Genomic DNA, 27097 nt, shown 5'->3' with positions numbered 1-27097 from the left:
TGCAGCAAACCTGCAGCCAAGCGAGACGCGGCTCATTCCAAGAAACCAACTCCAAGACCACCGCAGACACTGAGCATCTATCATAACAACAAAAAAAGAAGGGGAAAAATACATCCCTTCTTGTTGGGAACGAAGAGGCTTTTCCCCAGGGAAAGCCGCTGTGGCAGATGCTCCTGCCACTTTTTTTTTTTTTTTTTTTTCCTGCAAAGAGCCAAAATCTGAAGGATTGGGGAGGACAAAAGGGTTAACACATCAGCAGCCCTGCTGAGGTTGCCCATGCACAGTTCCCAGTGATGTGTTTCAGATCCAGGGAGAAAGGAGAGGTGGCCCCAGAGCTGGGCATCCCAGGGTTTCAGTGCCAGCTGTCCTGGTTCCCCAGCTCTGCTAAGACACTGAGGCACAGGTGAGATTATACATTTTTTCCTGCTTGTTTTCCAAGGTGGTCCAGCAAGGGTTTAGTCACAAAACCAGGATTTGCTTTCCAACAACTGCAAGGGCCAAAATACCAGCAGGTCTGATGGTATCGAGCACCTGCAGAGGTCATCGAGCGAAGGTTTGCAAGTAGAAACATTGAAAATTGGATCATTCCAGCATGCAACTTGGAGCCCTTTTTGTCAAACCATGTCACAGTGGAGAACCTGGGCTCATCAACATCTTCTGTGATCCTTATTTTCCTTTGATCCCCCTTTCTCCAGCCTACTTATGCGGTCCAGGAAAGAGCGGTCACTTCAACATAACAATTGCTACAAGTCACTGTGGGAGAGAGGTTGGCTAAAAAATAGCCCACATGGAAAGGGCTCTCTTTTACGCCTTGCAATTGAAGCTGTCCTAAATTTGGGGACTGCAAAGACTAATCCTTTCACTCCAGCATATCACACACAGAGGCACACACACACAAGCATGTAGGAAGGACACTGAAAGGCAAAAGAAGACCCCCAGGCAGGCTTTGCTTTGGGTCCAGTAGATGCCACCAAAGGCAGGCACAGCCACAGCTATGTCCAACTATCTCCTACTCCACAAAGGAGGCAGGTGGCCCAAGATCAACAGCTTTTTTTTTTCCTTCCGAACATCAACTTGGGCAACCATCCTCCCCTCCTGGGGAGCTGAGATGATGAGAAAGGCTTCTCCATTATTTTTGTCCTATTTAAAACCAAGAAAAAGTATGCTCCAACCCAAAAAAAGAGTTTCATTGAGCTCACAGCCACTCTCTGGGGCAAGAGCAATAAGGAAAGTGCATGGAAACAGCAGACTCTGAGTTGGTGGATTCTGGTTGCTGGTTTAATAATTTTAACCCAACTTTGCCTTTTCTGCATGTCTTACACTTTTAGCTGCTGGAAGAGAAAGTGCTGCCCAGCTTGCTCTCACCCTCCTGTTTCAAATCAGTCCTCGCTTCTGAAACTGTAACGGATTTAAGTGCTAGGATTACAACTTAACACCAGCTGAGTGAACTGAGGTTAAGCTTGAGTGAATAAAAAATTGTATTAGAGAACTTCAAACTATTTAAGGGGAAAAAATGGAATGAAGAAGATTATAGAAGCCGCTAAGAAAAGCAGCATTTAAAAGATTAAGCTGGGAGGGTTCTTTTTTTAAATATAAACTGGAAAGATTAAGTCCACTTTTCTCAGAAAGATGGCAAGATTTGGTGATCCTTGCTCTCAGGGTAGGGTACTGTGACTCACAGTATCTTAAACAGGCTCGAGTCCTGCCAAACCCACGGATCGCTAATGCCCTTTGGGTTTGCTCAACAAGATACCAGGAAGGAAAGACACCAAAATCACCAGGCTCCTTGGGAAGCAGTTCAGAGAAGCTGGTCCTCTCTGCGGAGCCACCAGGTTCCTGCAGATGTGTGATTCTCCCATCCCAGCATCTCCACGCTGATACACACGATGCCAGGATAGGGCCAAGAAGGACTGTACACACACACACAACACACACACACACACACAAAATACACTGCATGTTTCTCAGTGTCATCCTTGGAAGGACACAGCAGGACACCCAGCTCCACATTAGAAGAACCAACCCAATGCCACTCTTGACTCTTGTGTGTCTCTAAACATGGACTTGTGGTTTTAGGAGATGGCTGGTGCAGAGGGGCTCTCTGATCCCTACTATCAAATCCAAACAGCTCAGCCTCCAAGAGGACAAAGCGCAATGGCTAAGCCCTAAACCTCAGAAAAGTCAAGTCTTTACAAGCACAAAATCCTGTCCAGCCATCATACGCAGTGCACTGAAAATATACAGTCCTTTCATTACATATATATATATATTATATATATATATATAAAAACTCCATATGTATGAAAGTGTATGTATATGTATTTTATATATATATGTATATATATAATATATAAAATATATGTGTTTGGTCTCTCAATTCCTAAGATGAAAAGAAGCTCTGCTGTCTTATAGCCACCATCAGGGTCATAAATCTCTGTCTCTATACCCACTAATGTCCTGAGAGCAACAAAGTGTCACTGCATCTGTGCAGGTTAATTCACAATGCAACAGAGAGAAAGCAACTGAACTTTTACTTTTTTTCCCCTTCCTGATTGAATGGCCATAAGAGCAAAGTCAAGGTCTCCACAGGACACTGTCAAGATGACAACCGTCATTAAACAAAGATCCTTGATTGCACTGCAAACAGTGCTTTAGCTAATTAAAAGCCACCTAATTAAAATTTTCAGTTGACTTTTATGCAGAGGGCTCACTCCAAAATGAATACTTTCTTGCAGCCACAGTTGGGGTCTGGATCAGGCCCAGCTACTTTACACATCACGTAGCCTCAGAGGGTAAAGTACTTCATTGGATTGGGTATAGTTGGGTTAGCGATTGCTACTGGGATCTTTTTCCCACTGGCTCCCAGGCACAGAGCAACTGATCGACAGCCCTTTGGAAGTCAACAGGAGGTGACAGTGTACAGCCAGATGGTTTATACCAGAATTTAAGCAACAACAAAAGAGTTAGAGAAACACATTAATCATGAGCTTTACAAAGCAGAGACACGGTGGTCGAATGGCCTCAGACCACCCTCTGCAAAGCCCCATCTCTGCCCAGTCATTTGCCATGTCTGGATGTGCCCATCACCTGGTACAGCCCAGTCTCTGACCCTGGCATGGGCGATGAGAAGGCATCATCTATGCACTTTCTAATTCTTTCATTCCTGCTGCATATCACGACAAGCTTCATGAGCCACATGCCCATTCAGAGGAACCCAAGAGAGGATCAAGCCTTATGTTTATTTCTCCTGCTGAATCCCCACCAAGCAATGTCCTGGCTCCATTCTCAAAGCAGTGGTGTCAGTCATTCTGTGCAAGCTGTGTTTTATTGGTCACAGTGAAATTCCACCAAAAGCAAGGTCCCTTTCCAAGCAAAGCCCTCACCAGCCAATGATGCACAGTTTCCACCGCTTGTAGGTCTCTGCCTGGGCACAAGAATGCAGTGAAGTGAGGTGCTGGCAGGAAGGGAGCAGCACAGGATGCCAAACAGGGCTTCTCGCTGCTCCACGAGTTCTCCAAAGAGGTGATCCAAAAGGTCATTTCCAGCCACGTATGTACTTATTTATTTTCCCCTGCTCAGAGAGCAAATGCTGGGGCATCAGGAATTCCAGTCCCTTGTGTTTTCTCATGGTTCAAAATGTACTTGACAGTTGCATCCTTTTTTGCCAGATAGGAGAAGGGAGCAAGGCAATTGCTGTAAAGCAACCAATCCCATCCAGAAATTAAAAAAATAATAATAATTAAAAAAAGAAACTTCCCTTCTTTCCAAAGGGAAAAAAGTAAAAATAAAGGAAGATAAATCCAAACTAACCCCCATGCACCCCAAGGCTGGTAACATCCAGATCCCAGCATCCATAGTGTTGGTTGGTAAAGCCCAGTCAACTTCAGTCGCTGTCAGCAAAGCGACCACCCATGTGTGCACTTGTCAGAGAGGTCTCAAGGCACAGTTGTGTTGGCCGTTTGCTCCTCGCCCCATCCCTTCCACTGGAGAAAGGCTAGAGGTACTTGGTCAAAACTCGGTAGTGCTCTGGACAATTGATTTTCTCAAGTCCAAGATCGGCTTCCTCTTTTAGCTGTTGTGGATTTGCTTTTTTTCTTGTTGTTTTTGCTGTTGTTTTTCCTTTTTTAAAGTCACAATCTGATCCAGGAAAGAGAGAAAGAGAGGGAGGTTGGATGTAGTAGAGAAGGAGAGTTTGAGGAAGGAAGAGAGGGCACACGAAGCGCGGTGGGCTCTCTTCCCTACGCGTAGAACTCCTCCTGCTTGTCAGGCTTCTGGTAGGTCACATTGGCCTGCTTCGGCTCCTCCAGCGTGTAGCTCCCCTCGTCCTTCTTCTTCATCCGGTAGATGAGCAGCATTACTAGGAAGGCAGCAAAGAGGGCTCCCACCACGCCACCCACGATCACCGCTGCAACACAGAGCACGAGGAAGAGATGTCAGTGAGGTGGGCATGATATGGAACAGCCACCCCAACCCCCCATCCCACTGTGGACCATCCTCAACCCTCCAAGCCTCATCTCAAAAGACAATCTGGGGGATCTCCTTAGATTCCAGCTCATTTCTGAGCTTCACAAGTTTCTGAGCAACTTTTGTCTTGGTATTGATGCTCACAGAAACCAAAATGGAAGGGGAGGGCCTGTTGCAATCACATGAGTGTTGAAAACCTTCCCAAATACATTGATGCTGAAAGTGAGTTGACAGCAGAGCGACGGTTATCTCATGGTAGATGGATGAATTAAACCTAAAGGCATCTACTTTACAGTCCATGTGGTAACGACCAAAAATTGGATCCAGGCAGCCCAGCTCCAGAGACAGAGGTCTTTGCACAGGCAGTAAATTCATATAATGATGCAGGGGGTATGTGCCAAGATTTGTCATACTTGGCTGAAGCCCATGAGAAGGGCAGTCAAGCTATGCCATGACCTCCAACTCCTTTTAGCTAGTGGTGGGACACCTCTACCCTATCTCCAGCATGTGAAGCACAGTTATTTTTGGCAGCCAGGCTCAAAATCACGTGGCCTTGACGAAGACTAGTCTCTCTCCTGGGTTTATGTATCCCACCCAACACACCCCAACTCTTCCCCCACAAGCCAATAGTCTCACCTATCAACACTTCTTTCCTCTCCAAGATGTTTTTCTGTGGGAGTTGAGCGGCGGTATTGCCAGAGTCTATCGTATTATCTATGAGCCCAGGCTCAGCGTTCCTACCCAGCCCGGGCCCTGATGGAGGCGTCACTGCAGCCATCACCTCGTTATTGAGCTCGGGACGAGTCGTTTCCTCCTCTTCCCGGATCTCAAAGTCCCCGCTGGGGCCACCACTGACGGGGACTTCCAGCTCATTGCCAAGCACCGTCGACACCTCTCCTGGCTCCATCTGGGAAACAGGACATGGAGGAAGGACATTGCTATCAGGTGACCCTATCAGTCGAGAACACGGGGGATAAGGCCGAGGTGTCGATTCCCTGTGTTACCGAAATGTCTGGCTGTATTCCAAGTCATAGAATCATAGATTCACAGAATGCTTAAGGTTGGAAAGGACCTCTAGAAGCCATCTAGTCCAAACCCCCTGCACACACAGGGTCACGTGAAGCACGTGGCACAGGACTGCGTCCAAGTGGGTTTTGAAGATCTCCAGAGAAGGAGACTCCACATACTCTCTTGGCAACCTGTTCCAGTGCTCTGTCACCCCCAAGAGCAACACAACCCCACATCATCATGGACACCAAGCCTGGGCCATCTTAGCTGCGCTGGACTCATCTGTCCCTGTTTCACGTGCTTTCGAGTTCTCAACAGCTCCCTGTAGCTTTCTATATCATAACTTAGAGAGGTTCCCATTTTGTAAAACTCCTTTTGGGTTTTCTGTCCCCCAGTGTAGAGCAGGAGCCTGCTGAAACGTTTTCCAGATGCCTCCTTGCTAGACCTGAAACTTTGTACTACAGAAATGAAGAAGCTTAAGGATCATATGCCATCAGATGAACTCCCCAAGCCTTATCCCAACAAGTTCCCTCCCTCTGCCTTTCATCAACCTGCAGTTATGGTTACTGCCCCACGACACATGGCAGGGGCTGGAAGATGGGTCTTTCTCCCCCAGGCTATGGAACCTGTCCAGCTCCATGCTGGGGTCTCCAGCTGAACTGCCCTTGGCAAGTCGATGAGCTCAGACCACTGAGCAAATGTGTGCTGCAGATAAAATGCTCTGCCTCCCCTCAGCCCACCTCGACCTATTTTATTGCCTCCTGCACACCCCTACACCTGAGGATTCCCTTAAGAATAAATCCCATCTGACATGTCACCTTCTCCCATAGCCTGATTTGCTATGAGCCCATGTGCTATCTGACCAAGCACCCTTGATCAAAGTCCCCTCTTGGAACTCTCCTCTGTGGGACAAAAGCCTTCTTCCGCAACCCCTCATGTAACAAATTAGGATGAGCAAAAAGCTCATTTCAATGACCCTAGAGTGGCCAACCAGTCTGGCCACCTTTCTCATCTAAGCACGAGCCCTCTCCATGTCTAGCTGCCTCTGGCACAAGTGCACGGCTCACTGGTTTGCCACAAGCTCATTTTTTCCCATCCTTTTGTGACAGAGATTAATTGAAGGTCAGTGAGAGCCTAGAGCTAAATACATATATGTATGTACAAAAAAAAAAAAAAAAAAGAAGGACTAGTTTAGACAAATCACTCCACCTTTCAGTCAAAGTGGTTTTCAAAAGACCCCTTAAGGGCTTTGAATGAGAGATATATCAGTGGATTAAATCCCTCTGCTTAGGATGCCCAATGGGCAGGAAATGCACCATCAATACCTAATTGTGGAGCATTTGGAGCCTCTCATTGCTTGGCTGTGACTTGGCAAGCAATGCTATGACCTCAGGAAACACCCACAGAGGTAGCCCCCCCCTTCCCCCTGGCCTTGGGAAGCTGCTGAGGAATGGAGCAAGACAAGGCAGAGCTGGAGACACCAAGGATGCTTGGCAGCTTCATCTGCCTCCCACACTGCCCAGGTATCCATCAGATCCATAGGGATGCAGTGGCTCTCCATGGAGTAAGAGGGACACTACGCTCTGCCCCATCCCAAGCTGCTGGCCACATTCCCCCACCATTTAATCTCCTTTTTTTCCAGCTCCCCAAGTGTTTGACTCTTTGCAGAACTGGGAAGAGCCCAGCCTGGCTTCATCTTACTCTGTTTTATCCCAGAATCTTCCCATCATAACCACTTGGCTTCAGATGTGGCCCCCCTGCCGCCTACCTGGGGGGCTTCTGTGGGCGGCAATGTGGCAGGACTGGAAGGCAGCACATCGTTTTTTCCCATGGGATCTGCAGTCCTTGAGGTGCTTGGTTTTGGCAGGGACCTGGGCTTGGCTGTGCTGGAGGGAGAAAGCCATGACGTGACCAGCTCTGTTGCTGTGCTGCTCTCAAGGACGGAGGTTGTGGGCGTCTCCAAAGTGGTGGGCCGGGTGGTGGCTGCCTTGGTAACAAAGGGGGGCAGGAACCTGTGGACGGTGGTGGACTTTGCCACGGCCATGGTGGTGCTGGTGGTGGTGGTGCTGGCAGCAGTGGTGGTGGTCATGGTGATGCTGGTGGTAGTGGTGGTAGTGGTGGTACTGGGAGAGTCTCTGGCAGTGGTACTGGTGGTGGTTGCTTTCCAGCTGGGGATCACGGGTGCCTCTGTAATCCTGGGGATATACAAGACACTGGTGGTCTGCTTGGTGGTGGTGTCCTCCACAGGCAGCATTTCAAAGGGGGTGGCCACAGGCTGCACCAGTGTGATCGGTAGCAGGGCCGCAGTGGTGGGAAGCATGACGGACATGTCCGTAGTGAGGCTCACTCCTGTTTCAAGTCCCGACTCCTGCTCGAAATCTGGAAGGGAGGGAGAAGGGTGAAACTGATGCATGCAGGCATTTCCCAGGGCTGAGATTCATGCCAGGGACGCCCTTTGGGACAGTTTTTGCTTTTGGCTAGGAAAGGGCAGGAAGGCTGCTCCTCTGGAGATGGGTAAGGTGCAATTTAACCCTCTTCTGCTTCCCTGGAAAATCCTTCTCCATCACAACAAAACCCATGGCCTCTTCTCCATCCCAGCAAAACCCATGACCATGCTCCCCAAACCCCCTGGACTCCTTCCCTGGGAGCCTTACAGCTTACTTACACCCTGAGCCTGAGCCTGAGTAGACATCATCCATCTCATCATCCCCAAAGGGATCATCATCCCCGGAGCCTTCCAGGTCCACAGGCCTCTCGTAGTTCTCATTGCGCCAACGCTGAGCCTGTAACCGAGCACAGGAGAAGCACATAAGGAGCTGCATGTTGATTGAGACACAGCCACCAAGGAGCCTAGAGGGAGGCCAGCCCTCACTCTGCCTCTGACACCCCAAGGACAGTCCTGGTGGGATGATCCACAGGGTGAAACTGGCTGGGATGGGCAAGAGCAAAGCCCAGAGAGCTGGAAATGCAGTCTGCGCTCCTGAGCTGTTTTGGGAAATGTTGTTAGAAGCACTTTTTGTTTTACTTCACCAACTCATTTTATTTTAGATCATTTTCACGTTATTCCTGGCATACGTGTGATAGTAGCGCATAGTATCAGCTGCGACACTTGGAAAGCTATAAAGTGAAGTAATTTTAGACTTAAAATGTTCCATGGCTCTATACTGTTTTTACAAATGTGAGGAGCTCTTGCTAGGACTCTCAAACATCTTGGTTTGCAGAACAAAGCACCTCCTGTTTGTGCTATAATGACACAGTTTGACACTTCATTACAAACCAAACAAGGCGTCTCTGATCTCCAAGACAGTGTAAGGTGTTTCAAGATGTTACAAGGCAGGTTAGTGCTTAAAAATAAAATAAGAGTACAGAATGCTCCCCTTCACCTGACAGGGCACCTTGCATCTTGACATGTGCCTCAAGGTTCTTGGTTTCTATACCAGCCTTGAAGAAAAGGAGCTTTAGAATGTCAGAAGATCTCCAAAACATTGAAACATGGGGTTCTACTTGAGTTTTGTGCCTTCCCCTTGACACCCCTTTGGAGCCTGTCAGCCCACAGCGGGGAGAAAACCAGATCCACTGAAGGGCTGCAGAGGTGCCCCTGGCATCATATGGTCATGGTGGCAACATGAAAACTATCCTAGGGACAAAAATCTCCTGGGAAGGCTAAGGGGAGCTGGGATTATAAGTGTCTGAAAATGCTACATTTTCTGGTTAGATCTACATCTTTATCTCGAGTAAAAGCACTGCACTCCCTTATCACCGACAGCCACTATTTATATCCTACCACTCTACAATGTGCTATGCACTCTCCAAACCTCCAGGAAGACTCAGTCTTTGCCCCAAGGATAACGCATTGCCCCGGAGTTTCAAATATACAGTCGCTAGCAGCTTTCTTGAGAAAGGCTGTTATCTACTGAAATTAATCTGTGGGGAATTGGAAATTGCTGCAGCCCCTCGCCACGCCAAAGCCTGCTCCAGCAGGAGGCCGAAGGACGAGGGGAAAGAGGGGATGTGCTCTGAATCTGAGAGGTGGCTCTGGCTACCACAGCTCAGGGTGCTGCCAGATCCTTGCACATGGAAAATAGCCACCTCTTGGTTCCCAGTGGAAATGGGCCTGAGAAACACCAGGCTGGAGGGATGAGGAAGCCCCAAAAGAATGAAATGCAAAACAGCAAAAAGCCAGTGCAAATGATTTCATTACTTAAGTCATAGCTCAGTCACTGACCAGCCTGTGACCCTGCAAGAAGGACGAACCTGGATGCTCAGGCCAAGATCACAGCAAAAACACCTCACCCAAGTTATGGAGCTCACCCATAGAGATTGCTTTTTTTTCTTGTTTTCTTTTTTTCTTTTTTCTTTTTTTTAATACGTGAAGGCTAAGGCTTTCCCTTCATCCCAGACCTTCAGCAACGGATTTTTTTTTAATATATCAAAATTGTTAACGCACATAAATAAACGAAGAAGCCCTAGCACAGGCACTCTTTAGTCAGGGTGGGAATCCTCCCTCCTCTGGTCTGGGCAAGCTCCCTGAAGGTCGCATTCTGCCTGGACACCCTGCAAAGCCTCACCATAATGTGAGCTACATGGCACGGCTACACTGAGCTCATTTATGCCCTGAATTGGAAGCAGACGGGGCAGCTCCAGCTCTCAACCTGCAAAACAGCATCTCTAAGGTGCTCTCATCCTGCTGCAATGAGCCAATGGAGTAAATAAGGTAGGTCAGAATGTCAATTTAAAGCAAATTCTGCACCAGTGTGGGCTGTGGTTACCTAAACTCCTTTGTCCATCACAGGCCAGCCTTTGCGTCAGGGACCACTTTGCTTTTCCCTGTTTGGCCAGGTCGCCAAGGGCTGGAGACACCAAAATGGCACCTTTTGAAGGACTTTCATTTGAGCAGGAGACCATGAAGAGCAGGGTCCAAGAGGGGTCCATGCCCCACATCCTCAGGTCCAGCAGCAACAGGGAGGGCAGAGAAACCAGGGTTTGAGCGTGGCAGGTCAAGTGGAATGCCCCTAAGCCCTGGCCCAGCTCAGGGGCAAGGAGCAGAGTTTTGGGGGACACGCACTCTGGTCATTCTTTTGGGATCACCACATAGTCCGCAGCAGGGGAGCAGAGATGCTCCCAGCCAGGGTTTGCCCTAACTGTGATTCAAGAAGGATTGGCCACGATCAGGGAGTTTAATCAGCAACTAGAGCAGCTCTCAGCACGGCCAGTTCTGGCTGCTTCCTAGCCAGCTGAGTGCATGTAACTGCAACTCTTGTACAACAGCCCTGGCTTCCCAGCAGCACAGTGCAATTGCACTAAAATATTCATGGCCAGCACATCTCTGCTGCTTAGGGGGGAGGTGAAACGGGGCTTAACTGGGACAGCAGTGGGTTCCTCTCTTCCTGCTTTCCTGTGAGGAAAAAAAGGTTAAGCATGAAGTGGCTCCTATGTGCAACAGAGTGGGAGCTGCTGCTGCCGTTTGCTGTGTTACAAGCGCGTGCGGCAGAAAACAGGCAGCATGGAGGGAGCCAACCTCATCTGAAGATGAAAGATCCATGAGCAGTTGTGCAATGAATTGCCAGGGACCAGAGCTGGGCACAGCACTAGCATTGGGACTACTGTGCCCAGGACGAAAGATTCCTGGGCTGGCTTCATCCCTTATTCCCTGCATGTGACAGTGCCTGAGGGGAACCACAGCCAGAGACTAGTGCCTGGAAAAAACAGGCAGGCAGCAACCAATGCCAGACAACCGCTTTTCCCCTTCTGACATCCTAGGAGGCCATCAATCCACGACTAAACCTAAATAACAGCTCGGTTGGGACTGGGCACAGCAGGGACCTTGCAATAAGGTCTCAGGTGGTCCCAGCACATACTGGATACAGTTCTTCCCCATGCGTGCTCCTCACGCGACAACATCAAGCTTGGACAAGGGAAAAAGAGAAAAAAGCAGGAGCTCAGGTGCCATCCAAGCCAAGCACAGAGATGAGAGGGGATTCAGCTCCTCTTTGGTGTCCGCTCCCAGGAGGAAGGATACCCTGTGCCTTCCTCATCCTCCTCCTTGCACACAGGAGGGTGACGCATTTTATAGACCAAAAATGTGACACTCAGGAAGATGGTCCCACCAGTGCTCAGGTGACACATTTCTTTGGGTACATTTCCTCTCCATGGCAGGACCTGGGTAACATGTGTCCCGGATGCCTCACCGGTCCCAAAATTGGTTGCAAAAGAGATGGCTGCTGCCCAGCGTGCAGCTTGAGTGCTGAGAGGAAGGAAGGGAGCCATATAATCCATCTCAAAACCCGGGGAGGGAGGCTGTCGAATCTCACACAGATGCTGAGGCCCTCGTCTTGCAGTAGCCACTGGCATGGCAACGGTCACCATGGAAACTGCTTCCTCCGCGCCAATGCGGCGTTCCGATGTCAAAAGATTCCCTCTAGCAGGTCTCTCTGGGTGCCGCAGCCAAGCTTCGCTTGTCCTCCAGCACTCGGAAATGCGGGAGCAATGTGTAGGCCTCCACAGGGCTTCCCAGAGCTTCTGCTCTCTGGAATGCTCCCTTGGCAGCGCAAAGTAGCATCCCAAGGACCAGCCACTGTGGGACTCATCTCAGCTCCATCCACCTCCTCTGCATCACGGGATGCACCATAAATCCCTGTAGCCAACAGAGGTGATACCTCTTGTTATATCAGGCCTGCGAGCCCATGTCCCATCTGGGAATGGTTGGGAACATACACATTCCTGCTTGTGATTCATCTGAAGCCCATGACTTCACCTGAGATCAGTTGGGACCATATGCAGCTCCACTCATGACTGATGAGGAGTCCATGATCATGGGAACATTCAGCTCCACGTCCCTTCCAGATGGCAATTAACGTGGGAAGAGGAGGATCACCAGCTTCCGGCCATGTGCAGCTTCCCAAGAGCCAGGGATCTTCATTCCCCTCCAGGACATCAGAAAGGCAAACCTTTCCTTTCCTTGGTCTGTTTTCCCTCATGAGATGCCAAATCTGGCATCGTTCAGATGGGAAAACACATCAAGCTGAGAAGCTATTGCAAGAAAAGCGCTGATTATATCTCTGATACTTTCCACGGGATATTTTCAATGAATCGGGCCTTGCAAGTATCTTGGTGGTGGTTTATATATGGACCAAAACCTTAATAACTCATCCCAGCAAGTGAGTTAGTGACGCTATGAGCACTCAAAGTAATATTAGCAAGTCAGAGCAAAAAAACACTCATCGCTCCCAAAACTAAAGACTTCATAATTCATTTCTGCCATTACAAAATTGCTCCAATTCTCCCTTTACATCCCAGTCCAAGCATTAAACCTGTTGGAAAGCCATTCCCAAAAGCCATCCCAACACATGGGTCCCTCTGCTCTGGGCAGTAACACTTGGCCTGACAGAGACATGACTCACTCTGTGACAGCCAATTATTTATTTATTTATTTATTTATAATTGTATTCTTTCCCAAATTAATTACCACCCAGAATAGCAGCTGCCCAAACCCTGGCGCGTTTCGATTTAATAGGCCAGTTATTTTATGCCACTAAAAACATCATTAACATTCGCTGAGCAGCAGCAATTATCCCGCCTTTGGATTGATCCTGACAATATCAGCCAAGCACTGGAGGAGTCTGCCTGGATGTGAGTGTTTAATTACCGCTCCCAGGATATAACGAGCTGCACTGGGAGATTTCAAGGGATCGGGGCTGCGGATCGCACTGCTCCAGTGGGATGTGGTCACAGCTCGCCCAGAATCCCGTGCAGGAAGGAGCTGGGCAGGGAGTTTCCCACCATAGGCACCTGCTTATAGAAAATGTCAAGAGGAAGTCAGAATTTAGAACCCTCCCAGTGATATCTGGCATGGGCAAGAGTAATATCCCGAAATGCCGAACCTATGGCATGGATGGACCTGATCCTTGGTGCTCCTGTGCCCAGCCAGAGACAGTGTTTTCCTCTTTCCCCATCCTCTTTCCTCCCTCTCAACCCGCTCTCCCCCACTCCTCCTTCCCCGCGCTCCCTTGCTCTACCTGTCCAGGCCAATTTGCTTTTATGCTCCAAGGATTTCCCGCTTTGCTCTAGGCTCATTAATTCCTGTGGGATCCAGGGTCAGCGGGGAGAGCATTGCCAGAGCAATGCAGGCAACCCTGGGAAAATCCCAAGCTCCTTTCCCAAGTCGGGGAGGGAGGGCAGCACGGCAAGTCCCAGGGATGCCTCAAAGCCACATTAGCTAAAAAGCTAAATTATGCAAAATTCGTAGATGCTCGCGACATCACTGCAACCCACAGGGGGCTTTTGAACATTCTCTGCTCCCCCTTGGTGCAAATCAATTGCCTTGGACAAAACTAGGGGCTGTGACACCCAAAGCACAAAATTCCAGCAGTTTTAAGAGATGCTGTTGTTAAAGGGAGAGCTCCCAAGTCCCAGCCGCAGGCGGGATCATCTCGAGCCTTTGCCGATTTGATTTAATTTGCTCTCCTCCCTAATCCTATTGCAGCTTAACATGCAAAACCATCTCGGGCTTTTCTCACCTTCCACAAACACACATTTCACGGCTCTGCTCTCTGACAAGCCAGAAAATAGGACAAAATATTAAAATATATATTATATACATTAAAAATAGAGTGTCTATATTATAGAACCTATTCATAATAAAATATGTATAAAATAGGCTATATAATATATAGTATATTCAAAATATATGGGTCTAGATGCTAGCTTTTCCCACTTTATACATCAGGTAGAGGAAAGAGAAGCCCCATTCCCTGACTTCTTCCCTACATATGAGAAACCAATGCCGAGATCAACATCGTCCTCCTGGGAACGGTGGCAGGAAGCAGTTTAACCAAGGCCAACCGCAAGGCGAGTGCCAGGCAGTGGTTTATTGGGATCTGGCCCATAGCCAGGGTGCTGTAGGGAGGCAGGAAGAGGAGGAGACTCCAACAGCTCTCAGTGGGAACGGGGCCTCTGAAACCCTCTGCCCGGCTTTTCCCTTCCAGAAATGAAGCCAAAAGAGCAGTTGCAAAAACAGAGATGATAGAGATGGAGCCAGGGATGAAGCCAGAGTCACAAAGCAGCCTCCACTTCCCGAGCTCTCCCAAACATCCTCCTGGGGTGAAAACATTACCGTCTCTCAGTTTCCCTGCTTGAAAGGCCATGGATGCTTCTGTTGTCCCAGGCTGGGCTCCTGCACCCATTTCCCTGCCCTGACCCATGCAAAATGCTGGAAAGGTCCCAAAAGCACCAAACTAGAGCCACCCTCTGACCCAGGGCCTCTCCAAATACAGCTGGCTGCTGCATCTCCCCAAACACCCCAACCTTCACTGTGGGAAGACAAACCCAAAAGGGACATAGGGATAATGCTGGATTCCTTGGGATCTTGGCAATTTACTGCTGTAGTTCAGGACTGATGCTCCACTGATGTGGAGGGAAAAGCATCACATGGGAGATGCTCTGGACAACCTGGCTTGGATGGATGGGATCCATAGCCCCTTTGCTTGTAGAAGCTCCTAGGATCACCAGCAGCAGACATGTGGACTGGCCGGGAGAGAAGGAGCTTCTCCATGCAAAAGGACCTTCTCCATGCAAGTCCATTCAAACCTACCCCATTTCTCCTTCCCCAGCACCCACTTTGCAGGAGAAAATTAACGGAGCAGTACATTAAAGGCGCACAAATGCCAACTGTTATTCAGGCAACAGTTAAAAACACTAGAGAGTTTTTTTCCTTTCTTTTTTTTTTTCTTAAATCCCTTTGCACCTTAAAAATAGATCAATGTGCAACGAGATTCGTAGCAACCAGGTGCTGGAGCTGCAGAGGAAGTGTGGAAATATAAAGTGCAAGCTCCAGCTCCGCACGAAGCGGCTTCTGCCGTCCGCAGAAGCGTGCGGCTTCACCAAGGATAACCCAATTTCGGCTGTCGTGGCTCATCATTCACGGCACTAAGGGAAATAACAGCTCAGCCCCAGCAGCCTGCCCTCTCAGAGCCAGAGAAGGAAGGCAACCACAAGAAAGGAAAAGCAACCGGCACCAGAGACACCCCAAAATTGGAAGTGCAATGAAAACTCTCCTTTTTTCTCCCATTTCAGGGCATTTGTCGAAATGCTGATGCAGCAGAAGAGCATGAAAAGAGCCATCTCCTCGTCAGGAAAGCGGGTCTGATTGCAACGGCTATTTGGAAAAGGCATCCTGGGTTTTTTGTGCACACAAAACTGCTTCTTCCCAAAGCACAGGGGACCTTCATGGTCTGCGGATGCTTCCCTTTGAGCTGCAGCCCATTTTGCATGTGCAAAATGACATTAAAAAAATAAAGCTCTTTGCCTGCTGTGCGCTGTCCGGGAGCTTGCACTGAACTCATTTACACAAGGAAGCACCATGGCTGCGCATCACTCAGAAAAGAAAACCAAAAACCCGAGGCTTTGAGTCCACAAACCCTTCTTTCAGATCTAAAACTGATTAAAATAAAACCAGCAATCTGCCTGTTTCTATTTAAGACCTCAAAAAGGTCTTGTGAGCCCAAAAGCTTATCTGCTTTGGAGCTCCCCCCGCCTCTACCAGCCGTATCAGTGGCTCCAGTAAGAGATGCAATGTCTCCCTTCTAACCAGTTCTTGCTTGTGTCCTTAGGCCACCATGGGAATGTCAGCACAACCACTATGACATGACCATCCGTTCGCCCTCAGGCTGGAGCGTGTGGAGAGGTCCCCAGCTGGACCAGCAAGGTTAATAATAAAATAAAATGAAAATAAAACTAAAAGTAAGAACTTATGGTCAAAACCACCTTGATGCCCAAAATTCTTGGAGGCATCTTGTGAACCCCAAGACTCCCAGCCAGCATCAGTGGTAGGGGCTGCTTGCAATGGGCACATGGGTGGAGAAGAAAAGCTCGGGTGTGAGCAATTTAGGCTTAGGTGCAAGCAATGAAAGCCTGAAAAAGTGGCAAAAGCCAGTAGATGCCGAGCATGGGCACCATACCTCCCAACACAACAATGGAGGTACCGATGCCAAGGAGGAGGTTGAACCCAAGGACATAGCCATCAGCGGAGAGCCCAGTGTGCCGAAGACCCCTCATCCTTTTCACTCCAACCTTAGTCCTCAGCCTGGAGAAGACATGCCTGAGCAGGATCATATCAGGGTGCACATATATCTGAAGGGAGGGTGTCAAGAGGATGGGGCCAGACTCTTCAATGGTGCCCAGTGACAGGATAAGAGGCAACAGCCACAAACTGAAGCACAGGAACATCCACCTGAACATGAATACATGAGTCCTTCGTGCCTGTAGCCCAAACAGGATCTGGGGACCAGCAGGACGAGACCAAGCACGGAGCATCTCCCTCTCCAAAGGGACCACCCGGTTACTTCACAGAGTCCAGAGCCTCTTCATCCTCCAGTGCCCGCTTGGCTTGAGGTTAATAATTATATGATAATGATAATAAAAATGTCCTGTGCTGCATCCCTGTGGCATTCTCTGTCCCAGACCTGGCAGGCAGTTCAGCAAGGGACAGCGGGAGGATTAGTGGCGCTGGGAAGGGATTACACCCTGGCAGATTGCGCCGGCGCTGGGGGAGGGTGCCATAAAAACTGGTGCCTTTGGTGGATTTTACATCCCGTAACCAACAGGGGATTTACCTGGGCAGGATTAGGTGCTAAAATTACTCCATGGGGGCTATTGTGGCTATCTCAGCACTGCGAGCAGCTAGCAAGCAGCAAGAAGTGCTAGCTCCAGCCAAGAGGTGCTTCCTCCCCCTGCAAGTCCATCATCAGCCTGTTCCTCCTCCACAGTTCTCCTACACCTTAGCAAGGCTGGGAGCTCCTGTTCTCTGTCGCCGATGGAGAAACTGAGTCACGAAGCAGCTTTGTGGCCAGGCTGCAAGGGAGTACCCAGCACCCACTGGCAGCAAGTCTGGCTTTCCTTGAGTTTGCACGCAAAAATCACTGCTTGCACATGGACCAGGAAGACAAAAAGCTTAAAAATCCCTGTTTCTCTCCTGAATTGCAGCCTCAACAGGATTGTCGCGCTGGAGACCCATAGTCTCTGCACTCCCACTCCTAATTGCACCATGGTGCCTGCAAAATACAGGTCACCCACCGCTACCGTTAAACACCTGAATGCTTGCCGGTAATTAAGGAGGGGAAGAAATAAAGAGGAAAGTTGGATATTGGTCTCCCCAGGGAGCTGAAGGGACAGATGCAAAAAGTCAACATCCCGAGCTCCCGCTCCGGCCTGCTGCAAAGAGTATTACCGGCAACTGACAGGAAGGGGCTGGTGCCCAGCACAGCATCCTTCAAGTATGTGCAACCTTCCTCAGACTCCCCTCTTCCTGAGGCTTCCCAAGGTGCCAGTGGAATGCTGCAGGGATGCTTCCCTGGTGGTTTCCCTGCTGCAAGATAAAAAGGCTTGGAGGGAAGAACCCTGCCAAGCCCAATGCACATGATGGAAGATGGGTTGTGGGCCGTACTTTCCCTTTGCCAGATTCCCATCACCTCCATCTTACGTCTCCTGTCACCACCGGCATGGGAGGAGGAGGACACGGATGCACCAGGAGGAAACACCTGTACTCGCCAAGGTGCAGGCGGGGATCCCAGCTCCGGCGGCCTCTGGCACCAGCTCCCATTCTGGACGCAGCTCCAGGAGCAGCTTGTGTCCCATCCAGGTGGAAAACCCTGGCACCAGGAGCTCTTTGCAGGTCCTTTCCACGGGGACTCCCTTGCAATGCAGATTCTGGTCCTGGCCCATGCCATTTTGCACAAAACCATGCAAACAGTCAGAAACATATTGGAAAAAACAGGCAGGTGCATAAAAGTGCAGGGTGAGAAACTCCGCTCCGTTTGTGTCCAGGAAATGTTGCTGCTGTTTGGGTGAGGAGTGGGGAAGATGTGGGAGCCTCTTGCAATCCGCACTGCTGAAGATAAATGCAGCCAAATGGCCCTGCATGAGCCATGTTTATCCCCAAAAAACCCAAGGAACAGAACCTGATGCTTGCAAGCTCGCACAGACCTGGCAGCAGGGAGTCGCTGCCTGATCCAGAGGTGGAGCTGAGGGCCCTGGATGCATCGGAGGGGCTTTAGGGGTGCAAATGCCTCCTCTCCTCCAGCTGTGGGGCTTCACCAGCATGGTTTTCCTGCTGGAAAGGCAAAGGAGAAGGTGCTGCTGGGTGAGAGCCCGTAAATAGCCTCATTTACATATGTAGGACACAGCCTGGCCCTGCCATGACCTACTTTGCTGCGGTCCCCACGGAGCTGGCAGCAGGGCCAGGAGGCAGCAGGTGGAAAAGCCTGCGCAGGGCAAGTGGTGCTGAAAGACAAAGAGAGAAAAGTCCACCCTGGGCATTTCCGTGAGGAATGTTCAAGAGGAGGTTCCTGCACTGCAGCCCATGTTTGAGGTCTTCTCCTCAGCTTGAGCACTTGGCTTTAGCACCTTGCTGCTGCAAGGACAAGAAGAAGAGGAAGGAGAAGAGAGGAAGATGTTACGCCTTGCTCTTCTTTGCATCAAGGCAGGAGAGGACTCAGAAGGCAAGAGAGAAGAGGAACCTTTCTTCTGCAGGAGGGTGATTGGAGGCCTGGTAAAGGTACCAGTGTCCGTGGACACAACGGGCATCAGCATCCCCACATAGTGATGGACACCAACATCCCCACATGGTGATGAGCACGCACATCCTTGTGCAGCAATAGCCACCAGCATCCACATGCATGAGGGGCACCAACATCTCTGCATGGTAATGGGCACCTGCAGCCCCATGAAGTGACAGCCACCAGCATCCACGTGCATGATGGACACCAACATCTCCACATGGTGATGGGCACCTGCATCCCTGTCCAGTGATAGCCACCAGCATCCATGGGCACGATGGGCACCAACATCTTCACACAGTGTTGGACAACAGCATCCCCAAGCAGAGAGCCACCAGCATTCATGTAGATGATGGGCACCAGCACCCCTGCATGGTTACACGTGTCTCCTAGACCCTGCCCTAGCAGGAGACAAGTGAGTTTCATCTCCATGCCCAAAGGCAGTTGCAGTCTCCAACACCTAGGAACAGCCAGCACTGAAGAGTGAAACTTCTAGGCACAAGTACCACCCTCGCCCAGGCATCCTAGCAGGACCCTGGCTCATCCTTTCCCTGAAATCCTGCTCCTCCATCCCCAGCTGAGCGAAAAACCACCAAACAAGGGGGAAAATTTGGAAATGTGACACCCAGAAACCACCGGGGGTGAAGGAAACAGGCCTCAAATTTTGGTTTCCTAAAGAAATAGTGAGGATTTTCCTCCCTGTTAGTGGGGGTTGGCAGAGTGGGTTTCACTACAGTCACTGTTGTGTCCACATGGGCCAATTCTGGCAAAAGTGCATAGGAAAAATAAGTTGACAATTGTACTTATTAGTGCAAAACACCAACCATGGCCTTCAGTCCAGGGGGATCAGGACAACCCACTACAAACACATTCAGACATGCTCGAGGTCCTGATGCATGAGCTGGGATGGGGGGACAGTGTGTGATGCAGGGAGGTGGGAAGGGGATGTGGAGGGGAGATTTAGGCTCCTTCGGATGCATCGCTACCCGGGCTGGCAGGCAATGAGTTGTGTCAGGCCTCAGGCAGGCAGCCTGATGCAGCAGAGCACCCACGCCCAGCCCGATGCTCATCACCACTGCCTCTGGGTGCCTGCTGCAAGGCAGCCTCTCCATCCTTCCCAGAGGCAGAGCCACATCTGCAGCCCGTGCCACCATTCCAAAAAAGGACACCATGGCCCCATGCCATCCCCCTTCCATCAACAAACTCCTGGCGGCCACGGGTTTTTCCACTGGGCCAGAGCCAGGGCTGTGCTGGGAGCCTCCAGCCCTCATGAAGGCCCCTGGTAAAAGGATAACATGGGAGCTGGGTTCGAACCCCACTGCTGCTCCTGCAGGTGCTGGAGTCCTTTAAAAACTCCATTCAGGGGAAATGCCCTCCAACAGCCAAGCACATGGCCATGAGTGCAGTCAGGCCTCTGCAAAGTAGCTGCACCAGGGACTGCATGGTGAGGTTGCACAGGGTGGGTTGCATGGGGCGATGTTGCATGGAGGGTTACGCTAGAAGGAATTGAGGGGGGCACTGCAGCAGGCAGTGCCCGGGGAGGCACTGCACAGGGAAAGAAGTTGCATGGGGTGCTTTAGATGCATTCCACAGATTTGCGGGGGGCGGGGGGGGGGGGGAAGTTGCATGGGGTCCTTTGCACAAGGAGAGCTGAACGGGGGAGGATGTTGCATCAGGAGTTGCATGGGTTGTGTTGCATATAGGGGTAGAGAGGTTGCATGGGGGAGTACATGGTGGGTAACTGCACCAGGAATAGCACAGGGATGTGCTGCATGCAGGGAAAAATCAGGAGGGAACAAAAGTTACATGGAGACAAGAGGAGGACACAGGACCCTGGTGGCACGAGGCGGCAGAGCGCATCCAGCCATGCACCGCAGGGGCACCCACTTCCTGCTGGGATCTGGCGGTGGCTCCTTGGCAAAGCCGAAAGCTTCACTGCTTCCTCAGGGCATCCTGGAAGGACACCAAGTCCCCTCCGCTCCCAAGCAACAGAGCCATCCAAGCAGGACCAGACTAGAAAGGAGCGGGAGCACCACTTGTAGATTCTCAGATGTCTACTATGGAGTTGAGCTCGCCCACCCTTAGCCGGTCCAGCCACAAAGCGGAGCACAGATGGGGCTGCCATTCAGCTGCACCAAAAGCAGCCTCCAAAGGCTGCTGTGGAGGGGGACGAAGGGCTAAGGGGCCCCATGCTGAGATCTCCCGTGGGTGCCAGGCCAGAGAGTGCAGGGCACGGAGAGAGACCGAGATCAAAGGGAGCTGCTGAGCCCCAAGAGACTCGTTATGCTCATAAACGCTCTGGCAATGCTTTTCCCCCAGAGTTTCCTACCACAGAAGGTGGCGACAAAGGGAGTTTGCACCAAAAAACACTTGTGGCAGCAGACACTGACGGGAATTGCATCCCGGAGCCAACTCTTCCTCCAGCTGCGAGTGCAACAGGCCATTCCCGTGCCTGCACTCGCACGATCCTCCATGGGGTGATGCCAGAGTGGCCTGGGAGTCCCTCCATCCACCAGTACCCATGGGTGCCCCCAGCTCGCACACAGGGCACCTTTGTGCAAAGCCACCCACGGCAGCGCCAGCGTGGCCAGTGGGCACAAAGACCAGAGCGGGTGCCAGCTCTGTGGGCGGCACTGTCCCCTCCATGCCAATTGCTGCCAAACTTGCCCTGAGCCCAATGGCACATTGGCCTGGGCAGGATGCAGGAATCCCATGGCCCATTGGGTTTGCAATGGCCCTTGAATTGGCAACACCCTTTGGATTTGCAGCGCCACTGGGATTTGCAGCACCACTGAGATTTGCGGCACCCTTTGCACATGCAACACCCCTTGGGGACACCCCTGCCAAAACCCAAGGCTTGCACCCATCTCTTTGGGGAGACACCACAGAAATAGCCCCAAATACCCACCTCAAGGAGCACCCATCACCCAGCCAAAGTCCCTGGCTCTGATTTATGGAGCCAAGCAGGGGGAGCAAGTAGCATCCCTGCCCCTTCAGTGTCTGGAAACGTTAGCAGAAAGACAGAAGGACTGGTAGGGGGAAAAGAAACGGTCTCTGTTATTTAATACGGGCAGCCAGAGCTGGCAGGCAGCCAGGCCCTGTGAGTTTTGCTTTTAAAGGGAGAAAGTGGCGGTGGGGTGGGGGAGCGCGTCCCGGCTCCGGATTGCTGCCCGGAGCGACGGCTTCTCACAGAGCTGAAGCTGTAGGGGTCGGGGACGGAGGGAATAAAAAATAAGCCTGGAGTGGCTAGGCTCGGGAATGCTGCTCGCTTGTAAGAGGCATTATGGAAAAGCCCCATGGGATCCACCTCCCTTCGATGCTCCTGCTCGTACAGGGGGGGCACCAAGAGGCAGTTTTGGACCCCACCATGGTGCCAGCAAGAAAATCCTCCCGCAGTGAGCTGGGGAAAAAAATACCCCTACAGGAAGAGCTGCCAGGGTGGGAAAGGCTGGGGCAGAGCAAGGCATTTGAGCATATTTGCCCCCCCCCGCCCCCTGTTCCCACAGGAAGGGGCCCAATACCGGCAACTTTCCTAGGACCCCAAAATGCAGGTGGGAGGATGGTCTCCCCATGCTGCCTTTGCAGGGTTGGGTGTTTCCAAGAGCTGCTTTGCTGTGACCTTCAAACGGCAGCTTCAAATGGCAGCCCCCTCCCCACTCGTCCCAGTGCAGCCCCCATTCTGACACCGAGGGCACCTGCAAGCTAGGGAGGGGGCCCAGCCATGATGGGTACAGGGACCCTAAGCCACTGGGGCCAAGTGCTGGGTCCCAAAGGAGGGGATGGGTTTTTAAGCCCCATCAAGGGAGCTGGATGCAGGTCCCTAAGGAAGGTGCCTTCCTTAGGCACCTTAAGCACCCGGAGCTGGGTGCCCAGCCTGTCCCCATATGATGCTCCCCTCCACAGGGCACCTCCCTGAACCAACAACCTAGATAAGATGACAGGGCAGGTGCCATCCCATTGCCTATAGGGAGTCAGGTCCCAAAGCAGGATGCCACCCTGACACCTCCCTTTCAAATACAAGATCCCAGCGAAGGGGGTCGTCCCGATAACCCATAGGGCGCCGCTACCGGGGCGGGGGGGGGGCACCGGCTCCTAAAAGAAGGTGCCACTTTAACACCCCCGCCGCAGGGTGCCGATCCCCATGGTGGTTCCCGGTGCCGCCCGGATCCCCCCAGGGCGCCGCTCCTCGGGGATGGCGCGGGCTCCCAAAAGAAGGTCCCGCCCCGACCTCGTCCCCCAAGGGCGCCGCTGCCCGGGGTGGGGGGGGCTCTCGGTGCTGGGGGCAGATGCTCCCCCATTCGGGTGCCGCCTCGATCCCCCCCCACCCCCCCGCCCAGGGCGCCGCTTCTCGGGCCGCCCGCGCCCCTAAGCGACGGTGCCGATGCCGATACCGGTACCGATGTCCCCCGCCCTGTGCCCCGCCCCGCTCACCAGCGCGGCGCGGGCGCTCAGCCCGGGCAGCAGCAGCAGCAGCAGCAACAGCGCGAAGCGCCGCAGCCTCCGGGGCACCGGCATCTCCACAGGCATCGCGGGGTCGCAGGGACCGCTCGGAGCGGCGCCAACGGGCGGGAGGACGACGGCGGGGAGGAGGAGGAGGAAGGGGAGGAAGGGCCCTTTGTTGCCGCCGCCCGCGGGAAGAGGCGGCAGAGACGGCGGTGTCGCTGGTGGCCGAAGCGGCCTGAGCCTCCCCGCGGCTGCTGGGCCTGGCCCCCGCAGGAAGCGCGAGCCGCCGGCCCGCCCCGTGCGCCGCGGCGGCGGGGAAGAGGAGGAGGAGGAGGAGGAGGCGGGAGGAAGCGGCAGCGGCCCCTGCGCGCCCCCTACCGAAGGCTGCGCCTCACCCGCCGCCCCTGCCCCGCCGTGGCTCGAGGTGGGGGGCGGTCTGAGGCAGATGGGGGAAGCATGGTGGGACATGTGGGGCAAATGCACGAGGCGACACGGGACAGGAGCCCAGGGACATATGGGGGGGACCTGGAGTAGATGCAGAGGGAGACAGGGCAGATCAAGGAGGAACCCGGATGGGACCCAGGACAACTCTTTGCACCACTGTGGACATCAGTTCGGTCACAATGGGTCGCGGAGATGGTAATTCTGGGCTAAACTGCAAACAGAAGGGCAGGGATATAAAATGAGCAGTTTCTCTTCCACGTGTAATTCTTCCTAATGTATTTCGCACATTTGCTGCAAAAGGCCTAAAAATATACATGGATAGTGGAAAAAAAGGAAAAACCCACTTGAGCGCAAGCTCTGCACCACGTCCCCAGCCAAGGGCTGTCCAGAGGTTGAGATATATGCCTTAGAGAAAGATATCCCAGCAGGGTGCTTGATTTTGGTTCAGAAATAATCTGCATTCAGGTGAAAAATAAAACCCGTCTGTCTAAAACCCAGGCTCGGAGTCTGGGCAGCCCTCAGGCCCTCTGTATGCATATGGCTGGGGCAGGGTGGCCCAGGAGCCTTAGTGTGGCCCCCCCGGGGTCTATGTATGCATGGGGCTGAGGGGGGCCTCTGGGCGTCCCCCTGATGTCACCAAAACATGGAGTAGTATTAAGAAGCAGGCATTCACTTTATTGCAGCGCTGGATGCAGGGGGGATAGCTCCACCTATTGTACAGGCCCTAAGGTGTATTTATCAAAACTTTTTTGTCTCTATTATCTGCATATGCATTAAATTCTTCAAATGATCACACATATGCATTCTGTTTCCTAGAACTAATTACAATATCCCGCCCCCCCCCACACACACACACATATGCCCCCTGTCCATTTGGTGGTCTCTGGTGGTCTTTTGAGACCCCTGGTGGTCATCTTTTCATGGTCCATTCACTGACCTCTGGTAACTCAATTCCATATATGTCTTCATTATGGCTCACTAGGCCCTGCGATGCCAGTTTCAGCTGCTTTCTTGAAGATATGGTGGTTCTTATCTTCGTCTTCAACTGGTGTTTGCTGTTTTGCCCGTATTCTCTCATGATGTCCCAGTAATACCTGCTGTTTTGTCCGTACTGTCTCATAATGTACTAGAAACAGCAGCAAAAATATGTCCTTGGGTGCACTATTGTCTGTGGTTTCTGATAACAACAGAGCCTTGGTATGCAGGAGACAGCGGCGGCGGGGGGGCGGCCCTAAGGGCCTCAGTGCTGCGTCCTGGAGTCTCCATGCGCACTGGGCCGGGGGTTGCCTTATGGGCTTTCGTGTGGGCTCCTGGGGCCTCGGTGTGCACTGGGCCGGCGGGGCCCTACAGGCCTCCATGCACACTGGGATGGGTGGGCCCTACAGGCTTTTGGGTGGTCTCCAGAGGCTTCTGTGCACACTGGCTTGGTGAGGCACGACGGGATTTGGTGCGGTTTCCCAGGGCCTCGATGCGCACTGGGCCGGGGGGGCCGTACGGGACTTTGTGTGGCCTACTGGGGCCTTCGTGTGCACTGGGCCTGGGTTACCATACAGGATTTGGTGCGGCCTCCTGAGGCCTCTGTGCGGACAAGGCTGGGGTGGGGACCTATGGGCTTTTGTGTGTCCTTCCAGGGCCTCGAGTGCACTGGCCAGGAGGGGGTCTACGGGCTTCCGTGTGGCCTCCCGGGGCCTTCGTGCACATGGGGATCGGGGTGCCCTACGGGCATTCATGTGGCCTCCTGGGGCCTCCATGCACACTGGGCTGGGGGTCCCTTACGGGCTTTTGTGTGGCCTCCCAGGACCTCGGTGTGCACTGGGCCAGTGGGGCCGTACACCCTTTTGTGGGGCCTTCGTGGGCACTGGACGGATTTTCAGGCGGTCTCCAGGGGCTTCCATGCGCACTGGCTTGGTGAGGCACTACGGGCTTTGGTGCGGCCTCCAAGGGCCTTCATGCGCTCTGGGCTGGGGGTCCCTACGAGCTTTCGTGCAGCCTTCCGGAGTCTCCATGTGTACTATGCCAAGGGATCGTATGGGCTTTTATGTCGCCTCCCAAGACCTCCGTGCGCACTGGGTCAGTGAGTCCCTACGGGCTTTGGTGTGGCCTCCCAGGGCCTCCATACACACTGGGCAGGCAGGGCCCTATGGGCTTTCGTGCACCCTTCTGGGGCCTCTGTTCACACTGACTTGGCGGGAGGGGGGGCCCTACGGGTTTTGGTGTGGGCTCCTGGGGCCTCCATGTGCATAGGGCGGGAAAGGCCCTATGAACTTTCGTGCAGCCTCCTGGGGCCTCTGTGCTCACTGGGCCATGGGTACCTTGCTGGGTTTTGTGCTGTCTCCCTGAAACTCCAAGCGAACTAGTGCGTACGGGCTTTCGTGCAGTCTCCTGGGCCTCTGTGCATTGTGCCAGGGGGCGCCCAACAGGTTTTTGTGCAGCCTCCCGGAGACCTGTTCACTCTGGTCCAGGGAAGCCCTACGGGCATTTGTGCTGCCTCCCAGGGCCTCTGTGCTCATTGCTCCAGGGGGACCCTACGGGCTTTCATGCAGCCTCCCAGGGCCTCCGTATACAAGGGGCTGGAGAATGTCTACAGTCTTTCATGTGGAATCATGGGGCCTCCACGTGCACTGGTCCAAGGAAGCCCTATGGCCTGTCATGCGGCCTCCCGGCACCTGCGCATGCACTATATCCGGGAGAGACGCTACAGGCTTTCGTGTGGCCTCCTGGGGCCTTCATGCATATGGGGCCAGGGGGGCCCTACGGGCTTTTGTGCAGCCTCCCTGAACCTCAGTACACCCTGGGCCTGGGCGGCCCTACAGGATTTCGTGAGGCGTCTCGGGGCTTCAGTGCGCACTGGCCTGGGAGGTCTCCATGGCCTTTCGTGCAGCCTCCTTGGACCCCCATGCGCACTGGGTCAGGGAGGCCCCATGGACATTCATGCAGCCTCCCAGGGTCTCTGTGCACACTGGTCCAGAAGGGTCCTACAGGCTTTATTGCGGCCTCCCAGGGCCTCTGTGGGCACTGGGCTGGGGAGGCTGTGTAAGGTTTTGTGTGGTCTCCTGCAGTCGCCGTGCTCACTGGGCCTGGGGTGCTTTATGGGTCTTCGTACGGCCTCCCGGGGCTTCCATGCGCACCAGCCCAGGAGGTCCCTACAGCCTTTTGTGCAGCATCCCAGGGCCTCCATGCACATTGTG

General features: G+C 52.6%; 1 protein-coding gene across 1 annotated transcript; it reads right to left on the bottom strand.

Moving 5' to 3' along the window:
- Positions 1-3937: 3937 nt before the first annotated feature.
- SDC3 (syndecan 3) lies at positions 3938-23598 on the bottom strand. The gene is made up of 5 exons (XM_088523452.1): positions 23454-23598; positions 8138-8255; positions 7241-7851; positions 5101-5371; positions 3938-4405 (listed from the first exon to the last, which is right to left on the bottom strand). Exons 1-5 carry the CDS (start codon positions 23547-23549, stop codon positions 4239-4241), a joined length of 1263 nt encoding a protein of 420 aa, XP_088379578.1. The 5' UTR covers positions 23550-23598; the 3' UTR covers positions 3938-4238.
- Between the last annotated feature and the right edge of the window lie 3499 nt (positions 23599-27097).

Source organism: Tinamus guttatus, unplaced genomic scaffold (genome assembly GCF_059628265.1).
Source record: "Tinamus guttatus ecotype Peru unplaced genomic scaffold, ASM5962826v1 Tinamus_guttatus_pri_ptg000014l, whole genome shotgun sequence".
Lineage (NCBI taxonomy): Eukaryota > Metazoa > Chordata > Aves > Tinamiformes > Tinamidae > Tinamus > Tinamus guttatus.
The sequence above is the reverse complement of the archived record's forward strand: the minus strand, read 5'-3'. Positions and strand labels throughout refer to the sequence as shown.